Genomic DNA, 19,671 nt, shown 5'->3' with positions numbered 1-19,671 from the left:
GCTGGCCTCGAACTCACAGAGATCTGCCTGCCTCTGCTTCTCTAGTGCTGGGAATAAAGGTGTGCGCCACTTCACCCAGTGAATTTTTCATTTTTTTTTTTTTTTTTTTGTTTTGTTTTTTGAGACAGGGTTTCTCTGTGTAGCTTTGCGCCTTTCCTGGAACTCACTTGGTAGCCCAGGCTGGCCTCGAACTCACAGAGATCCGCCTGGCTCTGCCTGAATTTTTCATTTTTAATTTGATTTTTTTCAGTATTTCTTTTGATTGAGTTCCATGTTCCTATACTATATTGATTTTATTTATTTCATTCAGCTTTATTTGTGTTTTCTTTGAATTTATTCAGGAGTTCATTTGTTTTCACTTTGATTTCTTTGAACATATTTTTAATCAGTCTTTTGGATTCTTAGAAGTTTCATCCAGTTCCTTCATTACCAGGATTAGTAATTTTGGAGGGGTCCTTTGGCCTTGGTTTTTCTGTTTCTTGTGTTTTGGCATTGGTACTTGTATATCTGGTGTTTTGTTGATATTTTTTAATTACTCTATTCTTTCATTGGAAATGTTTGCAAATTCAAGGTAGTAGTGGGGGTAAGGTGTTCTCCTCTGCTGGATTAGTGTCTGGCCTACCAAGCTTGATCTCCAGTACTCCCCTGAGAGTAGAATACTGTCTCCAAAAGCAAACACTTTCGAAGAGTAGGCTTACTGTGAAGGTACAGAAAGCCTGGCGGTGGTGGTGCACACACCACATGTCATACAACATATAGTACCTGTTTCTGTGTCTGTCCATTTTTCCATCTCATGTATTGGTTCTAGAACCCTCTGTGTTCTAGCCAGGTGTGATGGTATACGCCTTTAATCCTAGCACTCTGGAGGTAGAGGCAGGCAGATCTCTGTGAGTTTGAGGCCAGCCTGGTCTACAAAGAGAGTTCCAGGACAGCCAGAGCTGTTACACAGAGAAACTCTGTCTTGAAACATGCCCCCCCCAAAAAAAAGAAAACCTCTATCTTCATCAAAATCTGTTGAAGCTTAAGTGCCGTAAATAAAGTGGATCGTACCTGCATACAACTTCTGTACTGTAAACAGCTCCTGTACTTGAAATCATCTCTAGGTCATTTGGTGCCATGTAAATACTATCTAAATGGCTGTTAGCCTGTGTTTATCACAGAGTGATGACCAGAAAGTTTGTCTGTGTCTTAAGAACAGATGTGACCACTGCAGGCCCAGTCACTCGGTCTCTCTCCTTTTGTAGCAGCACGGCCTTTGTTTTCAAAGCTATTCTCTCTCTCTCTCTCCCTCTTTTTTTTTTTCTCAAGACAGGGTTTCTCTGTGTAGCTTTGCGCCTTTCCTGGAACTCACTCTGTAGCCCAGGTTGGCCTCGAACTCACAGAGATCCGCCTGCCTCTGCCTTCCAAGTGCTGGGATTAAAGACGTGTGCCACCACTGCCCGGCTATTCTCCACCTGAACTAGTTTGTGGAACCCAGAGGTTTGAACTCTGACATTCTTTTCTTGTGCCTTGCATAATGCCACTGATCTTTCCTGGTATGTATTTCTGTATTTTTCATCTCTAAAAGTTCATTTTGAATCTTTTAAAAATTATCCTTCATATACCCAGCAAATGTAGTTCCTCCAGATTCTTGAACATATAGAATATGATTATAACCATTGACTTGGGCAGGCCCCGGCACAGTGGCCCCCAAAGGCCCTGCCGATGAGGGGCTGTTGCTGTAGCTCAGTCACCAATCATTGTCTCTTTACCTTACGCTTTCATCTGACTCTTTTGTTCGGTTAGGCGTTTTGTTTTGTTTTCTTTTGTTGAGACAGAGCCTCACTAGGTAGTCCTAGCTGACCTAGTACTCACTTCTCTAGACCAGGCTGACCTAGAACTCACAAGAGAACCCCCTGCCTCTGCTTCCTGAGTGCTGGAATTAAAGGTGTGTGCCGCCACACCTGACGTCTCGGTCTTACTTAAAGCTTCATTCATAAGACAGGAATTTTGCCTTACCTGAGTTGGAATCCTTGTTTTGTTGTTGTTGTTTTCTTTTCTTAAGGTGTATGTATTAGTTGACTGGTGTCAGCTTGAAGCTTTTGTGGTCAGGTTGTTAAGGGCAGTGACCCACTGTTTCAGCTATTTCTCTAGGTCACTCTGTTCTAGGTAACAAATGAAGTCATGCTTGGAAATGAGCAGTGCAAGTAATGCTTTAAGTAAATCACTAAATAAGTCAATAAATCAGTATCTAATAATTTGTCTCTTCTACTTTAGTCTACTGAAATATCAAAGAGGACTTGGGTTCAATTCTCAGCACCCACATTCACAGTCATCTGTAACTCCAGTCCCAGGGCATCTAACACCCTCTTCTGGCTTCCTCAGCCACTGCACACATGTGGTGTACACACATACATACAGGCAAGCACTCATACACATCAAATAAAAATAAAAGAAAAAATTCAAAAAGAAAGTTTCCAGGGACTAGAGCAATAACCACCCACATGATGGCTTATAACCATCTGTAACCCAGGTCTAGGATATTTGACCCTCCCTTCTGACGTCTGTGGGCACTAGCATGCATGTGGTACACATACAGCCATGAAGGCAAAATAGTCATACACATCAAATAAAATAAATCTAAAAACAAAAGAAAGGAAAAGAGGGGAAAAAAGCATCTATTAGGTCTTGTAAAATAACTGTACCCATTATGTCTTCTTGGGCCTTAGATGAGCAATATGATCTCTTTAGGGTTGAGCTAACTCCTGCCAAACCTGGACAAAGAGAATTTATGAGCTCACCAATGCGTTAGAAACAGAGACTAATCCCAAGGTAGCATAAAGGACCACACAAAGAAAGCAAAAACAACTTGGCAAGGCAATATCTTTTTGTAAAAAGGATGTACAGAACCAAACTGGGCTAGGAAGTAAGTGAAAAAAATGAGCTAAAGAAAGCCATGACTCCTCCTAGAGTGTGGAGATGGAGGAAGAGCCCCTGCTGAACACGGCTAGTGGACTAACCCAGACCATGAGGAGAGGTAAAGCAAGAGAGCAGCCACCAACCGAGAGAGGCAGCCCAGGCTAGCCAGAATGGCTGAGTTATAGATCAGGCTGGGGGAAGGGAAGTGGGTGTCCAGTCCTGGGAGGGAGAGGTTTAGGGTCCGGAAGGGGGAAGGAGTACTGGGAGGAGCCACAGGTACTGAGTGAGGCTTGTCCAGGGTTTGAGACCTAACAGGAAGCATACTTGGTTGTTATTCTAACACAGGTGGTCACTGTGTCTTCTGATTGGCTGGAATCCAACCTCACAGTCTTTCAAGATTGGCTAATTTAAAAGAAATCAGCACAAAGGAAATGATAGAAAAGGGGGAGGGGACAAGTTCTATCAAGTTCTGGGAATGCGGAGGGAGCTTTGTGTAAGGAAATTTTACCAGGTGGTGGAGATTAAAAGATTTGCATACAGATTTTACAAGGTGAGGGAGATTTTTTAATTTTTTTTTTCACAAATGGAGCAGATATATCAAATTATTTTAAGATCTATCCTCTGAAGATGCCCAGTAAGGGACTGTGAATGTTGCTTCTCCACATCAACTGACAGTTTGTATGCTTGTTGTTTTGGGTTTTTTTTTTTCCTTTCGGTTTTTCAGAGACATCGTTCTATGTAGCCCTAGCTAGCTTTGTACTCATATGTTGCCCAGGCTAGCCTTAAACGCCTGGCAGTCCTCCTACCGCAGCTCCAGAATGCAGGAATTATAGGCGTTTTCTGAGCTGCCACAGTCACTCTTTTTTTCCGCATCCTTCTGCAGAAACTGTATGTGCTTCTTCTCTGTTTGAGCTCTTATGTGCTTCCTTTCTCCATTTGAGGCTCTGCAGGTTATCTGAGCCTCCCCCAGCAGAAGGATCAGCATGCAGTTACATAAGTATACCCGATAGTGGTGTCCAGTTACTGCTACTGGAGTCATTGGGTGAAAGCCTGGTCTCTGCAGCCCCAGTGAGGAGTCAGGACATCTTCAGAAAACAGCTCCGAGTTATCCTGACCATGTCATTCAGAGTCTTACAGGGGGTGGAATGGGGATTCAGCAACAAATTCAGTGAAACAGTGCTTTCCTGTGGCTTGCTTCTTTGTTTCTGCCAGAAGCAAAAAATATTCTGGGTGTCACACAAAGTAAGTAGCCCAAACCAGGCTAGCCACACACTGGGACAGGACGTTGCTTGCTTTTTATTCTAACACAGGTGGTATGTCTCAAAAGACTAACCTCAGAGCCTTTTGAGATTGGCTAATTTTTTTTTTTTAGTCTTATAAAGGATTTTATTTTATTTTATTTATTTTTTTAATGCTGAATGCCTTTTATTGAAAGAGGGAGGAGGTCTTAAATACAGGCTTACAGCACAGTGGGAGATTCCCAGAGGGCAGAAGTTTGCTACCGATGTTTTACAATCTTGCATCTAAGCTGTTAACCCCCATTATGCAGGATACACAGACAGGGAGCTTCCCTTAAGCATTCAGGAGGGTGGAACCCAGCAGGGAATTAGCATAGGGAGGATATCAAGGTCAAGGTCAGCAAGCAAAGCAACAGTTACCCAAAATGGCCAGGGCCCTACAGGTCCCCCTTTTACTAAAAAATGAGCTTCTGACTTAGGTTGCGTGGGACGTCAGCAGGTCACCTTACCCATCATGGAGACGCCTGCCCAGGCCACACAGGCGCTCTGTCTTAGGTTGGTGAGCGCCCCCCAGGTATTACCCATCTCTGAATACTCATTATTGTACAGGCTCAATTGTGTGTGAGCTGCAGAGTTAACTGCTGGAGATTGGCTAATTTTTAACGAGTCATCGGAAGAGAAATGAAGGAAAGGGGGAGGAGTCCGACATTGAAGTGACTTAGGTTCTGAAAATGCAGCAGGCCTTTGTCTAACCCTAAACAAAGACTTTACCCGGTTGGAGGATTAAAACATTTGACCTTACCAGGGAAAGATAAAAAGATTTGAATCCCTTTCCATAAGGGTTTTACAGTGTATAATAAAAAGCCTGATTTTTTTAAAAATATTTCTTACAGTCTCCTATGTAATTGAACTTACAATTTTATTGGTTGTTTAAATAACCAATAAAGGTGATATTTTAAAGATGACCCAGGGCCAGGCAGTGGTGGCATATGCCTTTAATCCCAGCACTCCGGAGGCAGAGGCAGGCAGATCTCTGTGAGTTCGAGGCCAGCCTGGGCCACCAAGTGAGTTCCAGGAAAGGTGCAAAGCTACACAGAGAAAAAAACAACAACAAAAAAAAGATGACCCAGATGTGGAGGAAGGGATAGCCACTTGGGAATGTAGCAAGGTCTCCCATAAGCATTTTGGGAGAGAATAAACTATATAGCAGCCTCTCTGTCCTTTTAAGGTCTCTTGCTAATCAGGGAGTGGGTTGCAGGAGCGATAGGTCAGGTTCATTCATATTCAATGTCCTCATTTTTTTTTTCTTTCCCTTGCTCTCAAGGACACAGCAAGCTACCACACAAGCCAGGCTAGGCCACCTACCCCAACACACCAATTAAAGAGACAGGTAGTAGCAAAAAGCAGAGAATAGAGATGGATCCCATATGGTCTCATTAGAAAAAGGGACAAATCATGGAGTACAGTGATGCCCAAGTCTATGTTCCTGGTTCTGTTCAAGGTGGTATTTTGGTTTTCTGTTTCATTGGTTTTGTTAGAGGGCGGGGGAGGGAGGAAAGGGGGGAGAGAGAGAGAGAGAGAGAGAGAGAGAGAGAGAGAGAGAGAGAGAGAGCGCTGTTTTTTAAACTTACTAGTTTAGTTGTCTTTTCATTTATTATGTGGTCCAAGCTGGCCTCTGTTTACTGTATAGCCAAAGATGATGTTGAACTCCCTAATCATTCTGCTTTTGCCTTCTGAGTCCTGGGATTATAGGCATGGACCAACACTACATCCAGTTTTATGAGGCACTGAGGATTGAGCTACATTTTGATCCCGAGGTTTAGGTTTAAATAGTGAACAAGAAACCAGACATTGTGGCACATGCCTTTAATCACAGCACTTGGGAGACAGAGGCAGGTTGGATCTCTGAGTTCAAGGCCAACCTAGTCTACATAGAATTCCAGGACAGCAAGGGCTACACAGAGGAACCCTGCCTCAAAGAACAAAAAGAGAAGATAAATAGAAGGTAACTAGAGAAGGCAAAAGAGTGCTTGATTGACAGTCCTGATCACAGTGCTATCCCACTTGTCATGGGTTTACCATTGTCTCAGCTCTGGTCTAGCCTGCCTGCTGGATAAGTTCTCAGAGTGTGTGAAATCTCTTCCTGGGAGGCAGTTTCCTTCTCTGACTGGTGTCAGTACTGCAGACTTTTTCTTGCCCAGCATGAGATTACTTGGGAAATTTTAATTCTTTGGGATCCATTGTTCCAATAGTTGGGGCATAAGTGTCTCTCTTTAGAATATCTCCTTTCCTTCCAGGAAGGTCACATCATCTCTCTAGTACCTTCAAGAAGGACACTGGGGGGTTGGGGATTTAGCTCAGTGGTAGAGCGCTTGCCTAGCTAAGCGCAAGGCCCTGGGTTCGATCCTCAGCTCTGGAAAAAAAAAAAAAAGAAGAAGAAGAAGAAGAAGAAGAAGAAAGACACTGAAATCTGGCCCAAGAATCTATCACTCCAGCTCTGACCAGCACTCTTTTTCTTCTAGGCAATGTGCATTTCTTCTCTGGCGGCCTTCTGTTTTCTCACCGTCATCATGGAAGTATCATCATTTCCAAGGATCACATGAATTCTATTTCCTTCTATGATGGGGTATGTGGTTTTTCAACCCCTGGCTTTGATGCTCTAAAATACATTTCATTTTCCCTTCTCCATTACCATGTGACAGGATGTCAGGAACCACAGAAGCCATTGAAGCAGGCCAGCAGGGTGACGAGGCCTGCATACTCTCAGAACACTTCTATGCTTTGCTAATAAGGCCTGGGTCAGAAGAGCCAGCCCCATGCCCAAGTCAGTCATCCTAAAGACAGTAGAAAATAGCTAAAAAAGACCTCAAGTGGCTCCTCACATAAGCCCAAGGCTCACACTTCAGAACTGGAAGGTTCATCCTGTGGTATTGATGGGACTCTAACATATCCCATAAACAGGAAAGAATTGTATGTGCAGCAAAAGGTAAATATTGCTCACTTTCTCCATGAGAGTTTAATACCTCCCTCTCACACACTCAAGTTTAACCTCTTATCTTTACAAACATGGTCCCCTAAGAACCATCATTGTTTACCAGTCTACACCAGTATTACTCTTCCCCTTAGGGAGAAGGTGGTGGGTCTGAGTTTCCCTCATCCTGTGCTCACTGGCCAGAGCATAGCCAGTCTCTCTCAGTGCAACAGTGGAGTACAGGGTGGGCCTTCCACTTTGTCTGGTCTCAGCCTCAAAGGCTGTTTGGCAGCTAGAACAGAGGTGGAGTGAAGTGATTTGGCTAGATGGCTCAGCAGATCCAACCGTTTTTCAGCAGAAATCCACTGTCCTAAAAGCTGTTCAGAAATGTGGGCACATCAGCTAGGCAGATTGGATGGCCTTATTCGATAAGAGAGGGTTTTGGTTTTTTTTAATTTTTAAGAATTAATGTGGCTGTATGTGGGTATGTGCACATGAGTGCAGTTGCCTATGAAAGCCAGGAGAGGGCATTGGATCCCTTGGTGCTAGAATTACAGATGGTAATAAACTGTCTAACATGGGTTGTAGGGAACTGAACTAGGATTCTCTGGAAGCACAGCAAACACTGTTCAATCACTGAGCCATCTTTCCATCCCAAGAGTTTTGATGTTAGCTCTTATAAATAGCCTTCTAACATCAACTAGGCAGTGGTAGCACATGCCTTTAATCACACACAGCATTTGGGAGGCAAAGGCAAGTGGATCTCTTGAGTTTGAGACCAGCCTGCTTTACAGTGTGAGTTTCAGGACAACCAGGACTACTCAGAAACCCTGTCTTCAAAACAACAACAACAAAAATAAAAATAAAAAAGAAATAGTCATCTAACATAAAGAAAGAAAGTACGAGTCATTTAAGAAACAATACTCAGCAACCCCATTGGCAGAGGTGTGGGTGGGCCAGCCCAGAAGTTGTGAGCGTGGGACTCACTGTGTCACACTACAGCTTCCATGACGAGATGGATTTTTCTTTTCTTTTTTTTCTCTTAAATTTTATTTTATTTTATGGGGGAGATTGCAAGGACAGAGGGCGGATACAAAGGGATAGGGAAATGAATGGGATGGAGATGCATGATGTGAAAGACAAAGAATACATTAAAAAGAAAGTTAAAAAGAAACTGCTCAAGAGGCTGGCAAGGTGGCTCAGTGGTTAAGAGCATTCACAGCTCTTCCAGAGGACCCGAGTTTGTTTCCCAGTACCCATGTCAGCTCACAACCATGACAGCTCACAACCACCTGTAACTCCACCTCTAGGGATTCTGACACCGTGAACACATGGCAGATATTCAGACATGCACATGAATAAAATTTTAAAAATTTGTTTTAAGAGGGCTGGAGAGATGGCTCAGAGGTTAAGAGTACCGAATGCTCTTCCAGAGGTCCTGAGTTCAATTCCCAGCAACCACATGGTAGCTCACGACCATCTGTAATGAGATCTCGCGCCCTCTTCTGTATACATAATAAATAAATAAATCTAAAAAAAAAAATTTGTTTTAAGAGTAAAGAAATGGGTATAGCCAGGTGGTAGTGGCACATGCCTTTAATCCCAGCACTCAGGATGCAGAGGAAGGAGGATCATCATGAGTTGGAGGCCAGCCTGGTCTACCGAGCAAGTTCCAGGACAGGCTCCAAAGCTACACAGAGAAACCCTGTCTCGAAAAACCAAAAACCAAACCAAACAAAACAAAAAAACAAGCAAATGGGTTCAGAGAGATGGCTGAGCAGGTAAGAGCACTTGTAGAGGACCGGGGTTCAGTCCCCAGCACCCACATGTCAGCTTATAACCATCATAACTCACTGGAGATCTAATGTCTTCTGACCTCCATGAACACCAGGCACACATGTGGTACATATACATATATGCAGACAAAACATTAATAAAGAAAAATCTTTAAAAACAAACAGACAAAAAGAATAAAGAAACAAAGCTCAGGTTTGGGGTTGTATACACCTTTAATCCCAGTACTTGGGAGGCAGAGGCAGGTGGATCTCTGTGAGTTCAAGGCCAGCCTGGTCTAAAGAGTGAGTTCCAGGACAGGCTCCAAAGCTACACAGAGAAACCCTGTCTCAAAAAATCAAAAAAGAGAAAGAAAGGAAGGAAGGAAATGAAAAAACAGTGTTGGGATAGCAAAATTAGCTAATTTGGGGGAAGATTGTTTTGTTTTTATTTTGTTTGAGACAGGGTCTTTCTACATAGCCTTGACTGTCCTGGACCTCATTATGTAGACCAGGTTGGCCTCAAATCTCACAGAGATCTTCCTATCTCTGCCTCCCCAGTGCTGGGATTAAAGGTGTGCAGTACTATGGAAGAATTGACTGTGGAAGTCAATTCTTACCCCATTAAAAAAAATTCAGAGGAGGGTCTGAAGAGATGGCTCAGTGATTAAAAGCACTTGCTGCTCTTTCATGGAACAAAGTATCCATATTGAGCCATTCACAACTACCTTTAACTCAGACTCCAAGAGGATTCAACCTCTGTTCTGGCTTCTCCTGATAACTGCACTCACATGCAGACATGCACACATACATGGAATAAAAAAAATGATAAATCTCTTTTTAATCAAAACAGATGTCTAATAGATTTAAATAGTTTCAGCTTTATTACTGGTAGGGGAAAGGCACTCATAACCCACAGTGCACACATGGAGGTCTGAGGACAGTCTTCGGGAGTCAGTCCTTCCTTCCACCGTGAGTCCTGGGATTAAATTCAGGTTATCAGGCTGTGGACAAGTGCTTTTACTCCCTGAACGTCTCTCCAGCCCCAAATTAAATATTTTAAAATTTCATAAGTAGAAAAGATATAAAAATAAATGTACATTAATCTCTAGGGGCAGACTTTCTAAGCTTAGGAAATATTTAAGAGCTCTAGATGTTGTGGTGAATGCCTATAACCCAGCACTCAGGAGCAGAGGCTACAAGTTTGAGGCCAGCCTAGTCCATGTAGGAAGTTCCATGGTTCCAGGGTTCCAGGGTTATATAAAGAGAGACCTTGTGTTTCATTTCTGTTATTGTAACAAATACCTGACAAAAAGCAGCTTAGCAAAGAAAGGAGTTACAGGTTACAGTTCATTGTGGTAGGAAAGTTACAGTGGTAAGAGCTTGAAGCAGTTAGTCACATCACATCTAGCTTCAGAATTTAGGCGGGTGGTCTGAATCTCGCTGGGGCCTCCAGAAAATATTAATTCCACTGGTTGAGAGTAAGATCACTACCATAGTTTAAGTTCAAAATTGAAGCACGCTTAATTAAGTACTGGCCAGGTGGATGGACTCTGGCCAGGTCCATACTTGGGTTTCTGGGAAATGGCCCAGAATCAAGAATGGCAAGGGCTTAAGAAGGAAAACCCATAATTCATTGCATTTCCAATCAGGGACAAGCATATATCTTGACATATTTCCTGCCTGTGAACCTCCCGCCCACATGTGAGCAAGCACATCTGGTGCAGATGGGTCAGACAAACTTGGTTAGGAGGGTGAAAACATGTGGCTGGCTTGTTATCTCCCATAAACAACAGCCTCCAGCATTTCAGGAACTATCTGTCTTTGGGCAAGGGGCTTGCAGATCAGAGCCATTTTTTTTCCATGGGTCTCTAAGGCATTGTAATTAAAACTTAAAATTTGTCTCTCACATATGTTTCAAAACTAAACAAACAAAGAGTTCTAAAGAAGGGCTAGAATGGCTGAGTGGTTGAAGTACTTGCCCAGCCTGAGGCTGGGTATGGTGGCATGGGCCTTTAATCTCAGCACTCTAGTTCAAGCACAGTCTGGTCTCTGTAGTGAGTTCTAGGTCAACCAGGACTACCCTGTCTCAAAAGAAAAAAAAATTAGACTACATATGTAATGGCATAATCTAGACTCTGTTCTGTTTTACTGTACCACACTGTTAGGTTACTTTAACCTTAAACTGAGTTTGTTTCCGTGTTTTTGAGACCAGGTTGCACTGTGTAGCTCAGGGTGGGCTGCACCTTTATGTAGACCAGGCTGTCCTTTAACTCACAAAGGTCAGCCTGCCTTGGCCACCAGGGTGCTGGTATTAAAGGAATGCCTCACCGCACCCCACTCCATTAAATAATTTTTTAAAGAAACAGACCAACCATTAAGCAGTCAAACTCAATAAACATTTATTTTAGAACTAGTTTTTCTTCTTTTTGTGTGTGTGTATGTATGGGTACATGGGTATATGCAGATGTGCATGGGCATGCATGTGGAAGCCTGAGGTCTATAGCAAGTGTCTTGTTCAGTTCTTTCCTCTTCTCTTATTCACCATGTAGCCCTGGCTGTCCTGGAACTGTGTTGACCACAAACTCACAGAGATCCGGCTGCCTCTGCCTCTCTGCTGCTGCCTCCTGCATGTTGGGATTAAAGGCTGGGCCCTCCTTAATCTTTTGAGGCAGGGTATCTTAATCACAGCCAGAACTCATTGATACAGATCACCTTGCTAGCAGCTGGCTCCAAGGATCTGAGCCTTCCAAGGCATTTGTTGTGTAGGTTCCAAGACTCCAAACTCAAATCCTCCCTTCTTTTTCTTCTATTCTCTTTTCTTTGCTTCATTTTTTGATACAAGGTCTGTCTGTGTGGCCTTGGCTGGCCTGAAACTCACAATGGTCTATTGAGGAAAGTATAATCTTAAAAAAAAAAAAAACATTTATGTATTTGTTTATGTGTATGTGTGTTTTGTGTACATGTATGTCTGTGCACCACATGTGTGCCTGATGCCTACAGAGGCCAGAAGATTTGAATCCCCTGGAACTGGAGTTGCAAATGGTTTGAGCTACAAAGTAGGTACTGGGAATGGAGCTCAGGTCCTCTGGAAGTGCTCCTAACCACTGAACTATCTCCAGCCCTAAGCATAGTCTTTTCAGCAAATGATATTAGAGAAGCCCTATATCCACACACCAGAAAAAGGAAGTTGGACCCTTATACTAAGTACAAAAATGATTACTCAAAATGTATCAAAATCCTAAATATGAAAGCTGGAACAATAAAACTCTTAGAAGACACAGCAGGGAAGAAGCTTCATGACACTGGATTTGTTGCTGATTCCTTGTGTAGTACCCCAAAAGCACAGACATCAGAAGAATAACTGCACAAATTGAATTTCATCAAAATAAAGCTTTCTGGGGGTTGGGGATTTAGCTCAGTGGTAGAGTGCTTGCCTAGCCAGCTCAAGGCCCTGGGTTCGGTCCTCAGCTCTGGGAAAAAATAAATAAATAAATAAATAAAATTTTAAAAAATAAATAAATAAAGGTTTCTGGAGGCTGGAGAATGGCTCAGTGGTTAAGAGCCACATGGTGACTTTCAACCATCCATCACTTTACTCTAGTTCTAGGGGGTGTAAGGCTGTCTTCTGACCTCCTTAGACACCAGACACTCATGTGGTGTACAGACATAGATGCAAGCAAAACACAAATAAAGGAAATACATAAATCTTAAAAACCATTACGTTTTCTTGATGATGACTTATAAATAAAAGCATTTGCGGTGCAAGCCTGATGACTAGACCATACCTCATGGTGGGGAGAACCAGCTCCCCGGAGCCGCCGTCTCTAGTCTCCAGATGTGCACTGTGGTGTGCATGCACCCACACACACATACACACGATGATTTTAGTTACATTTGTATTTATTTCCCGGGGGTGGGGTTTAATGTGGGGTATGTGTGGAAGTCAGAGAAAGGCTTGTGGGACTTGATCCTTTCCCTCCTCCATGAAGACCTCCAGGGATTGAGCTCCGCTTATCAAGCTTGGCAGCACACGCTTTTACCAGCTGAGCCATCTCACTGGCTCACATGATTTTTAAAAATAAGTATGCTACCTGAGTATGATGGCATATGCCTGCAATCCCAGCTCTTGAGAGGCTAAAGCAAGGGACTCACCATGAGTTCCAGGCCAGTCTAGGCTCTATAGCAAAACCCTTTCCAAAAAGTAAAGATAAATTTTAAAAGCTTCTGCACATCAGAGGAGACTCTGAAAAGAATGAAAAACAACCCACCAGATGACAGAAATCCTATATATGATAAGAAATTAACACCTTACCGGGGGAAAATGATGACACAAGCCTTAATCCCAGCCAGAGAACTAGAAACAGGACCATCAGAAATTCAGTGAACTGAGTTCAACCTGGACTTCATGAGACCATGTCTCAAATCTCCCCCCATCCTCCCTAAAACAGTACCTTAGAAGGAATTTTGAGATGACATTTTCACTTTGGGAAAATATATATCTAAGTCAGTATGACAAAACATGCCTCTGATCCCAGCTGTTTGGGAAACTGAGGCAGGAGGATTGTGGGTTCAAGGCTAGCTTGGCCTTTGGTGAGACCATGTCCCCACCAAAAATAAAAAATAATAATAATAATAAAGAGTGCCAATATCTCCTGTAGCTAGGAGCTGGAGAGCATGGTTGTGATTAAATTCAGTAACCGTTTTCTGTGGAAGTACTTGACAAGCAATCGGTCCTGTGTGTGCTGGCACTGGTGGGACTGAAGTCCTGCAGCTGGATCCTCTTCTGATGCTCCTCTCTCCCTCTAGGATTCCACCAGCATAGTGGCCGCCCTGCTCATCGACTTCAGAGGCTCTCTACTTCCTCATCTCCCAGTTCAGTTCCATGGACCAAGCAATTTTCTGATGATTGCTCTTTTCCCCAAGTCAAAGATATATCAAGCATTTTACTCAGAGGTAACATTAGTTATCAACTTATCAAAATAACCACTTTCTTTTCCCTTAGCAACGTAAATAGTAAGATACTGTTTTATAACAAACTAATGGTAATGTAAAGTCAGGTGTGGTGGCTTAGTCCTTTAATCCCAACACTTGGGAGGCAGAGGCGGGTGGATCTCTTGTGAGTTTGAGGCCAGCCTGGTCTCTGTAGTGAATTCCAAGACGCATAAAGCCACATGATAAGACCCTTTCTCAAAGAAACGTGGGGATTGGGGGCCCTGAAGAGATGACTCAGTGGTGAAGAGCACTGGCTACTCTTGCAAAGGACTGATTCTCAGCACCCACATGGTGGCTCACAACCATCTGTAACTCCAGTTCTGGGGCTTCCAATGCCTTTTTCTGGCCTCTGAGGGCAGTGTACACATGTGGTACCAAACACACAGGCAAACACCTATACAAATAAAAACTAATTTTTTTTTTTAATTAGAAAGAACTAATAGTGGTGTGAGTCAAGTGAGAGTCAAGCCAGGTGTGGTAGTGAAAACCTGTAATCATAGTACCTAGGAGGGGAGGCAGGACGATCAGAAGTTCAAGGTTAGCCTGGGCTATATAAGATACTCTTCTAAAAGCATGAATAACAACAAAAAGATTAAAAACACTGTTGAGAAGACAGAGAATGAGAGCATAGTTGATAAGTGTTTTAATAATCTCTTTGGTGTTTGAGTGGTGGGAGCCTACAGAAATGAAATCTGCTTGTCCCCTCTTAAGCCCCAATTAAATCTATTTCCTTTTTAGCTATTTGATTAAATAACAAGCCTACATACTGGGCTAGAGCTCTATCCCACCCCATGCTGTCCTTCCCTATGGATTGCAATTCCCTTCTTGCCTTTGCAAAGGGCCCTGCAGGATAATAAGCTTACTATACATACTCAGTTCATATTCTGTGGTGGAAGGAACTTACCAAGAATTCTGTGGCCCCACAAGGTGTAGTATAACATGCTTATGATTCCAGCACTTACAGGTAAAGGCAGGAAGATCAGGATTTCTGAGATTAACCTCAGCTACATAGTGAGTACATAGTGAGTATGAGGCCATCTTGGGCTATATGAGACCCTGTTTCTAAAGGTGGGGAGGGATGAATTGTGTGATGCGCTTAGAGACCACCCAGTAGCCAAAGCTGAATAATGGCTAGTCTAGCATCACGACTGGCAGAAGTTCTTGGAAGGCTGTGGTGGTGGCGGCAGCTTCCAAGCAGGGCCCCTTCTTCACGATGAGTCATAGACTACAGAGGAACAGGAAGGAGGACTGTCTCTGAAGGGTTCTCAACACAGTCTGCCTCCTCTAAGCACAGCCTTTCCTGCTGGCCTTCCTGCCCCTAGACACAGCCTCTGGAATCCCTTCAGCTGTCCCTCTAAGCAGCAGTTTCTTTTGAGGCCACCACTGCCTTGTGCTCCTGTCACCAGGGAGGAACATGCTCTTGAAGTCAGAACAGTGTTCCTGACACCTTCTTCCAGGCTTTTTGACCTCTGGAAGGTCACAGTCTCTGAGGACAGGAACCCAAAGAGGCATTTCTGGCTCTGAAAAACCCTGAACAAAATTGCTTTCCGGCCTCAATTTTGAAGCATACTTGTTTGTGATGATGTTTTTCTCTCCACTGACAGTGTTGATTTTCAACAGTCATCAGATCCCATGTGGATTCCGTATCCTGTTGTTGGGTTTAAAGTGTTCTTTGTTTAAATTCTGTTTTGTTTAGGTCTTCTCCTCCTGGCAACAGCAGGATAACTCAGGGCTTTCTTTAAAAGTGATCCAGGAAGATGGATTATCTGTGGAACAAAAGAGGCTGTAAGTGGTTCTCTCCAGTGTTTGTGCTCAATTCCCAACTCTTTGTGAGTGTGCTTTCTCTGCAGGGTGACTCACGTTACATAATGCCGAGGGGTCTTTGCTTCTGAAAGGGCCAATAGTCATGTCCTTGTTGCCAGCATGCAGGTAGCGGGTGTACTTGGGGAAACAGCCAGACAGATGAAATCCAAGCTGGGGATGTGGCTCAGTTCGAAGAGCACTTGCCTAGCATGCAAGATGGGTTTGATCCCATCCTAGCATAAACCGGGCATGGTGGTATATTCCTATAATCCCAGTACTTGGGAGATAGAGGCAGGAGGATCAGAAGTTCAAAATCATACTCAGCTATATAACAAGTTAGAGGCTAGCCTGGGCTACATGAGACTCTGGGGAGAGTAGAGGGGAAGGGGGAAATTCACTGCTGTTTTATCTAGGTTTCTGCTACTGTGATAAAACACATGACCAAGGCAGTTTATAGAAAGAAGAATTTGTTTGGGCTAAGGAGTCCATGATGTTGAAGTGGAGGCAGCTGATGACTGGAGCAACAGGTGATAGCTCACACATCTCAAATCACAGACAGGATGCAGAGAGAGCAAAGACGTACCTCCTCCAGGAAGACCACCCTTGCCTATTCTCCCCAAACAGCCTCCAGCCGGGGGCTAAGTATTCAAATGCCCATGACTTATGGGGGACATCTCATTCAAACCACTACAGCTAAGAATTAAAACCTGAGATCGTTAAAAAAAAAAAAAAAAAAAAGAGGCCAACCTTCTTCTGTGGGCATACCAGTTGTCATGCACTGGTACCATATTTTGTTTACGTCTGTGGGGTGCCTATTTTGGAAGTATTGGCTCTGTTAAGGTCTCTGGCTTAGAAGCCTCAGAACTAGTTGTGTAAAGTGCCTTTGCTGTGGGAGGTGCAACACTAATGTGAGCCTTTGGTGTTGTAGGCACTCCAGTGCACAGAAGCTCTTCAGTGCCCTGAGCCATCCTGCAGAGGAGTGGAGCTCTCCGAAGCTGCTCTCAGCCAAACTCCCAGAGTTGGAGTGGTGAGTTCTGTGCATCTGGCTGCAGATGTTTACTGTTGCAGCTTTTGAAATGTCAGAGACCTGAGTATTAGTCCTTCCTGAGCTCCTTTATTTAAAGCTTCTTACAGATCTGAGAAGGGTAGTAGTGATATGCCATATACACTTTCATATCATAAAAGAATCTCTCTCTTTCAATTTAATTTTTTTTTTCCCGAGACAGGGTTTCTCTGTGTAGCTTTGGTGCCTGTCCTGGATCTCGCTCTGTAGACCAGGCTGGCCTCGAACTCACAGAGATCCACCTGCCTCTGCCTCCCGAGTGCTGGGATTAAAGGCGTGTGGCGGCACCACCGCCGCCGCCGCCGCCGCCGCCGCCACCACCACCACCACCCGGCCTCAATTTAATTTTTAAATTTATTTTTATTTTATGTGCATTGGTATTTTGCCTGCATGTAAGTCTGTGTGAGGGTATCAGATCTTGGAGTTACAGACAGTTGTTAGCTGCCATGTGGGTGCTGGGAATTGAACCCAGGTCCTCTGGAAGAGCAGTCAATGCTCTTAACCACTGAACCATCTCTCTCTCTCTCTCTCTCTCTCTCTCTCTCTCTCTCTCTCTCTCTCTCTTTTTGGTTTTTGTTTGTTTTTTTGTGACAGGGTTTCACTGTGTAACCCTGGCTGTCCTAGAATTTGATCTGTAGTCCAGGCTGGCCTCAAACTCAGGGATCTCTGCCTCCTGAGAGCTGGGATTAAAGGTGAGCGCTACCACCACCTGGCCTAGAAAGAATCTCTTCAAGGCTTACTAGCACTTGGGTAAGAAATCACTAATGTGACTGGAGAGATCAAGCAAGGCTGGTGACATTAATATGACAATTGTCTCTGTTTTTCTAGGTTTCTCCAGCATTTTGCTATCAGCAGCGTTGGTCAGGAGCCTGTGATGCGGACCCATCTTCCAGACCTGCTGCAGCAAGCTGAAATCAACCCTGCTCATGGATTAGAAAGTGACAAGGTAGAGGTTGGCCAAATGTGCTGAGAATTTACAACAGTTCACAGGAGCACAGATGGAGTCCTTTTATAAGTGTGCTCACCTCCTTGAATACTGATAACGATATTCATGAACCCTCTTTGTAGAATGACAGGCCAGACTCCCACGACACTGACCAACTCTGACGTCTTGCTTCTCCAGGTCTTTTAAACTTTTGCTGTGTGTTCTCAGGCTGTCACTTCTTTCTGGTTGTGACAATGACTTAACCTAGCAGTTGATGACACGTGCTGTTAATCGAAGGAAGGCTGCCCATGTTACAGTCACTAGGGTGAGGTGATACTTTAGGCATTTTCTTCCCCAGAATAGACCTTAATGTGCCCCTGCCTCAGGTTTCTCTCCACTTGACTCTGTCCACCATCCCTTTGGAAGCTGTATATCATAGTTTGTTTCTGTGGAAGTCTAAAACATGCCCATCTACTAAAGGAGATAGCACGATGCAAATAGAATAAAATAAATGCCTACCTTGTGATATTTTACTTAAAAGGTGCCATAGTACTGACCTCTAAGTAAGAGTACCTGGCTGAGTGGCTCTTAAGAAGCCCACATCTGGGGCTGGAGAGACAGCTCAGCATTTGGAAGCTGGTCTCTTCCAGAGCAGCTGGGTTCAATTCCCAGCACCACCACTCACGGTGGTTATAACTTCAGTTCCAGGGGATTCTGCTTCCAAGAGCACTGCATACACACGGTGTGCAGACACTCATGCAGTCAAAACACCTAAATACATAAATTAGAAAGGAAGAAGGAAGGAAGGGTCCACACCCATGATCTTAGATGTATACCGTAGACGGTTCTCTTTCTTTCCATTTGTGTTAAATCTGTTCAAGTCTTTTCTTTATAAACTCTAATTTTGCTTAAAAAAAAAAAAGAAAGAAAGAAAGGAAGGAAGAAAGAGAAGGAAAGAAAGAAAGAGAGAGAGAGAGAGAGAGAGAGAGAGAGAGAGAGAATATTTGAGTGTGTTTGTATGATTTAAAGGACTGAGAAGTGGCACCGAGGAGTAGGGAAGCAGATGGGGACAGCTAGGGTAGGAGAATGAAGACAATGTGAGTTACATTTGTACTCTGCAGGGAGCAGAAAGGGACAGAGTAGAGCAGCCTTGGTCACAGGATGGAAGGAGAGCTTGGGTTTCCACAAAAGAAGAGATCAACAGCTGTCTCTGTGCTTCTGTGACCAGCTGCCGCTGAGTGTCTCTAGGCTTAGCATTAGTGTCCGTTATCTATGTCTGGGCCTATCTTGAGGGGTCTCACATGTTGTGAAATAAAACATACAGCCAGGTATGATGGCCTGTGTCCAATGTTCAGGAGACTGAGGCAGGAGGATCACAGCAGCTTTGAAACCACCCTGGGTAGCATAGAGCTCTAGGCCAGCTTGGGCTATAGAGTAAACCTTTTTCTCCTGTAGCCAGGCCTTCCTGGGCCTTGTCGTTGTAATAACCCTTCTGTGGTCGCATGATTCTTGTCCTCCTCTGCTACTCTTCCTCGTTCAGTAAATCCTGTAAATGGCCTTAGACTGTCTACCTGAGGGGACCTAGTTTTGTGTGCTGCTGTAATGCAGTTAGGGCCGTCGGAATGATTCCTCTTTTCCTCCAAGAGAGGCTTTCAGAGAGCTTATCATGCCCGGGAGTTGTGTCTCACCACAGACAGCATGTCTTGGGAGACACAGGCAGCCCCACAGAAACATCTTCAGTCTAGCTCCTCTGCTCACCAGCTTCCACACCAGTATAGCTGGGACGTTCTATTCCCAGACTGCCTTTCTGCTTCCTAAAAACGTAACATGTAATATCCCTGAGTGTCTCCTTAAGTAGAGGTCTGTGGTCTTAAGCAAGTTAGTCTCTCCAAATGCTTACTCTTTCAAGTGATACAGTTAGAAGTGCTCCATAGAAATTTATTTACTATTTACATAAGTGAACTTCATGAATCTTCACACCTACCCTGTAAGGTAAGTAGGTCTTA

The 19,671-nt window shown here is 43.8% G+C and overlaps 1 protein-coding gene across 3 annotated transcripts in view; it reads left to right on the top strand.

Annotated features, from left to right (window-relative positions):
- The window catches only part of Dnaaf9 (dynein axonemal assembly factor 9), a 143,062-nt gene that overhangs the window by 87,605 nt on the left and 35,786 nt on the right, over positions 1-19,671 (top strand). For all 3 annotated transcript variants that reach the window (XM_052724534.1, XM_052724533.1, XM_052724535.1), the window contains exons 21-25: positions 6,659-6,762; positions 13,689-13,835; positions 15,571-15,659; positions 16,606-16,704; positions 17,569-17,686. In XM_052724534.1, the coding sequence (XP_052580494.1) occupies positions 6,659-6,762; positions 13,689-13,835; positions 15,571-15,659; positions 16,606-16,704; positions 17,569-17,686 (557 nt within the window). The remainder of the gene's footprint in view (positions 1-6,658; positions 6,763-13,688; positions 13,836-15,570; positions 15,660-16,605; positions 16,705-17,568; positions 17,687-19,671) is intronic.

This window comes from Peromyscus californicus, unplaced genomic scaffold (genome assembly GCF_007827085.1).
Source record: "Peromyscus californicus insignis strain IS unplaced genomic scaffold, ASM782708v3 Scaffold_7__1_contigs__length_154581171, whole genome shotgun sequence".
NCBI classification, from domain to species: Eukaryota; Metazoa; Chordata; class Mammalia; order Rodentia; family Cricetidae; genus Peromyscus; species Peromyscus californicus.
Note: the sequence above shows the minus strand (reverse complement) of the source record. Positions and strands in the feature narration are given on the sequence as shown.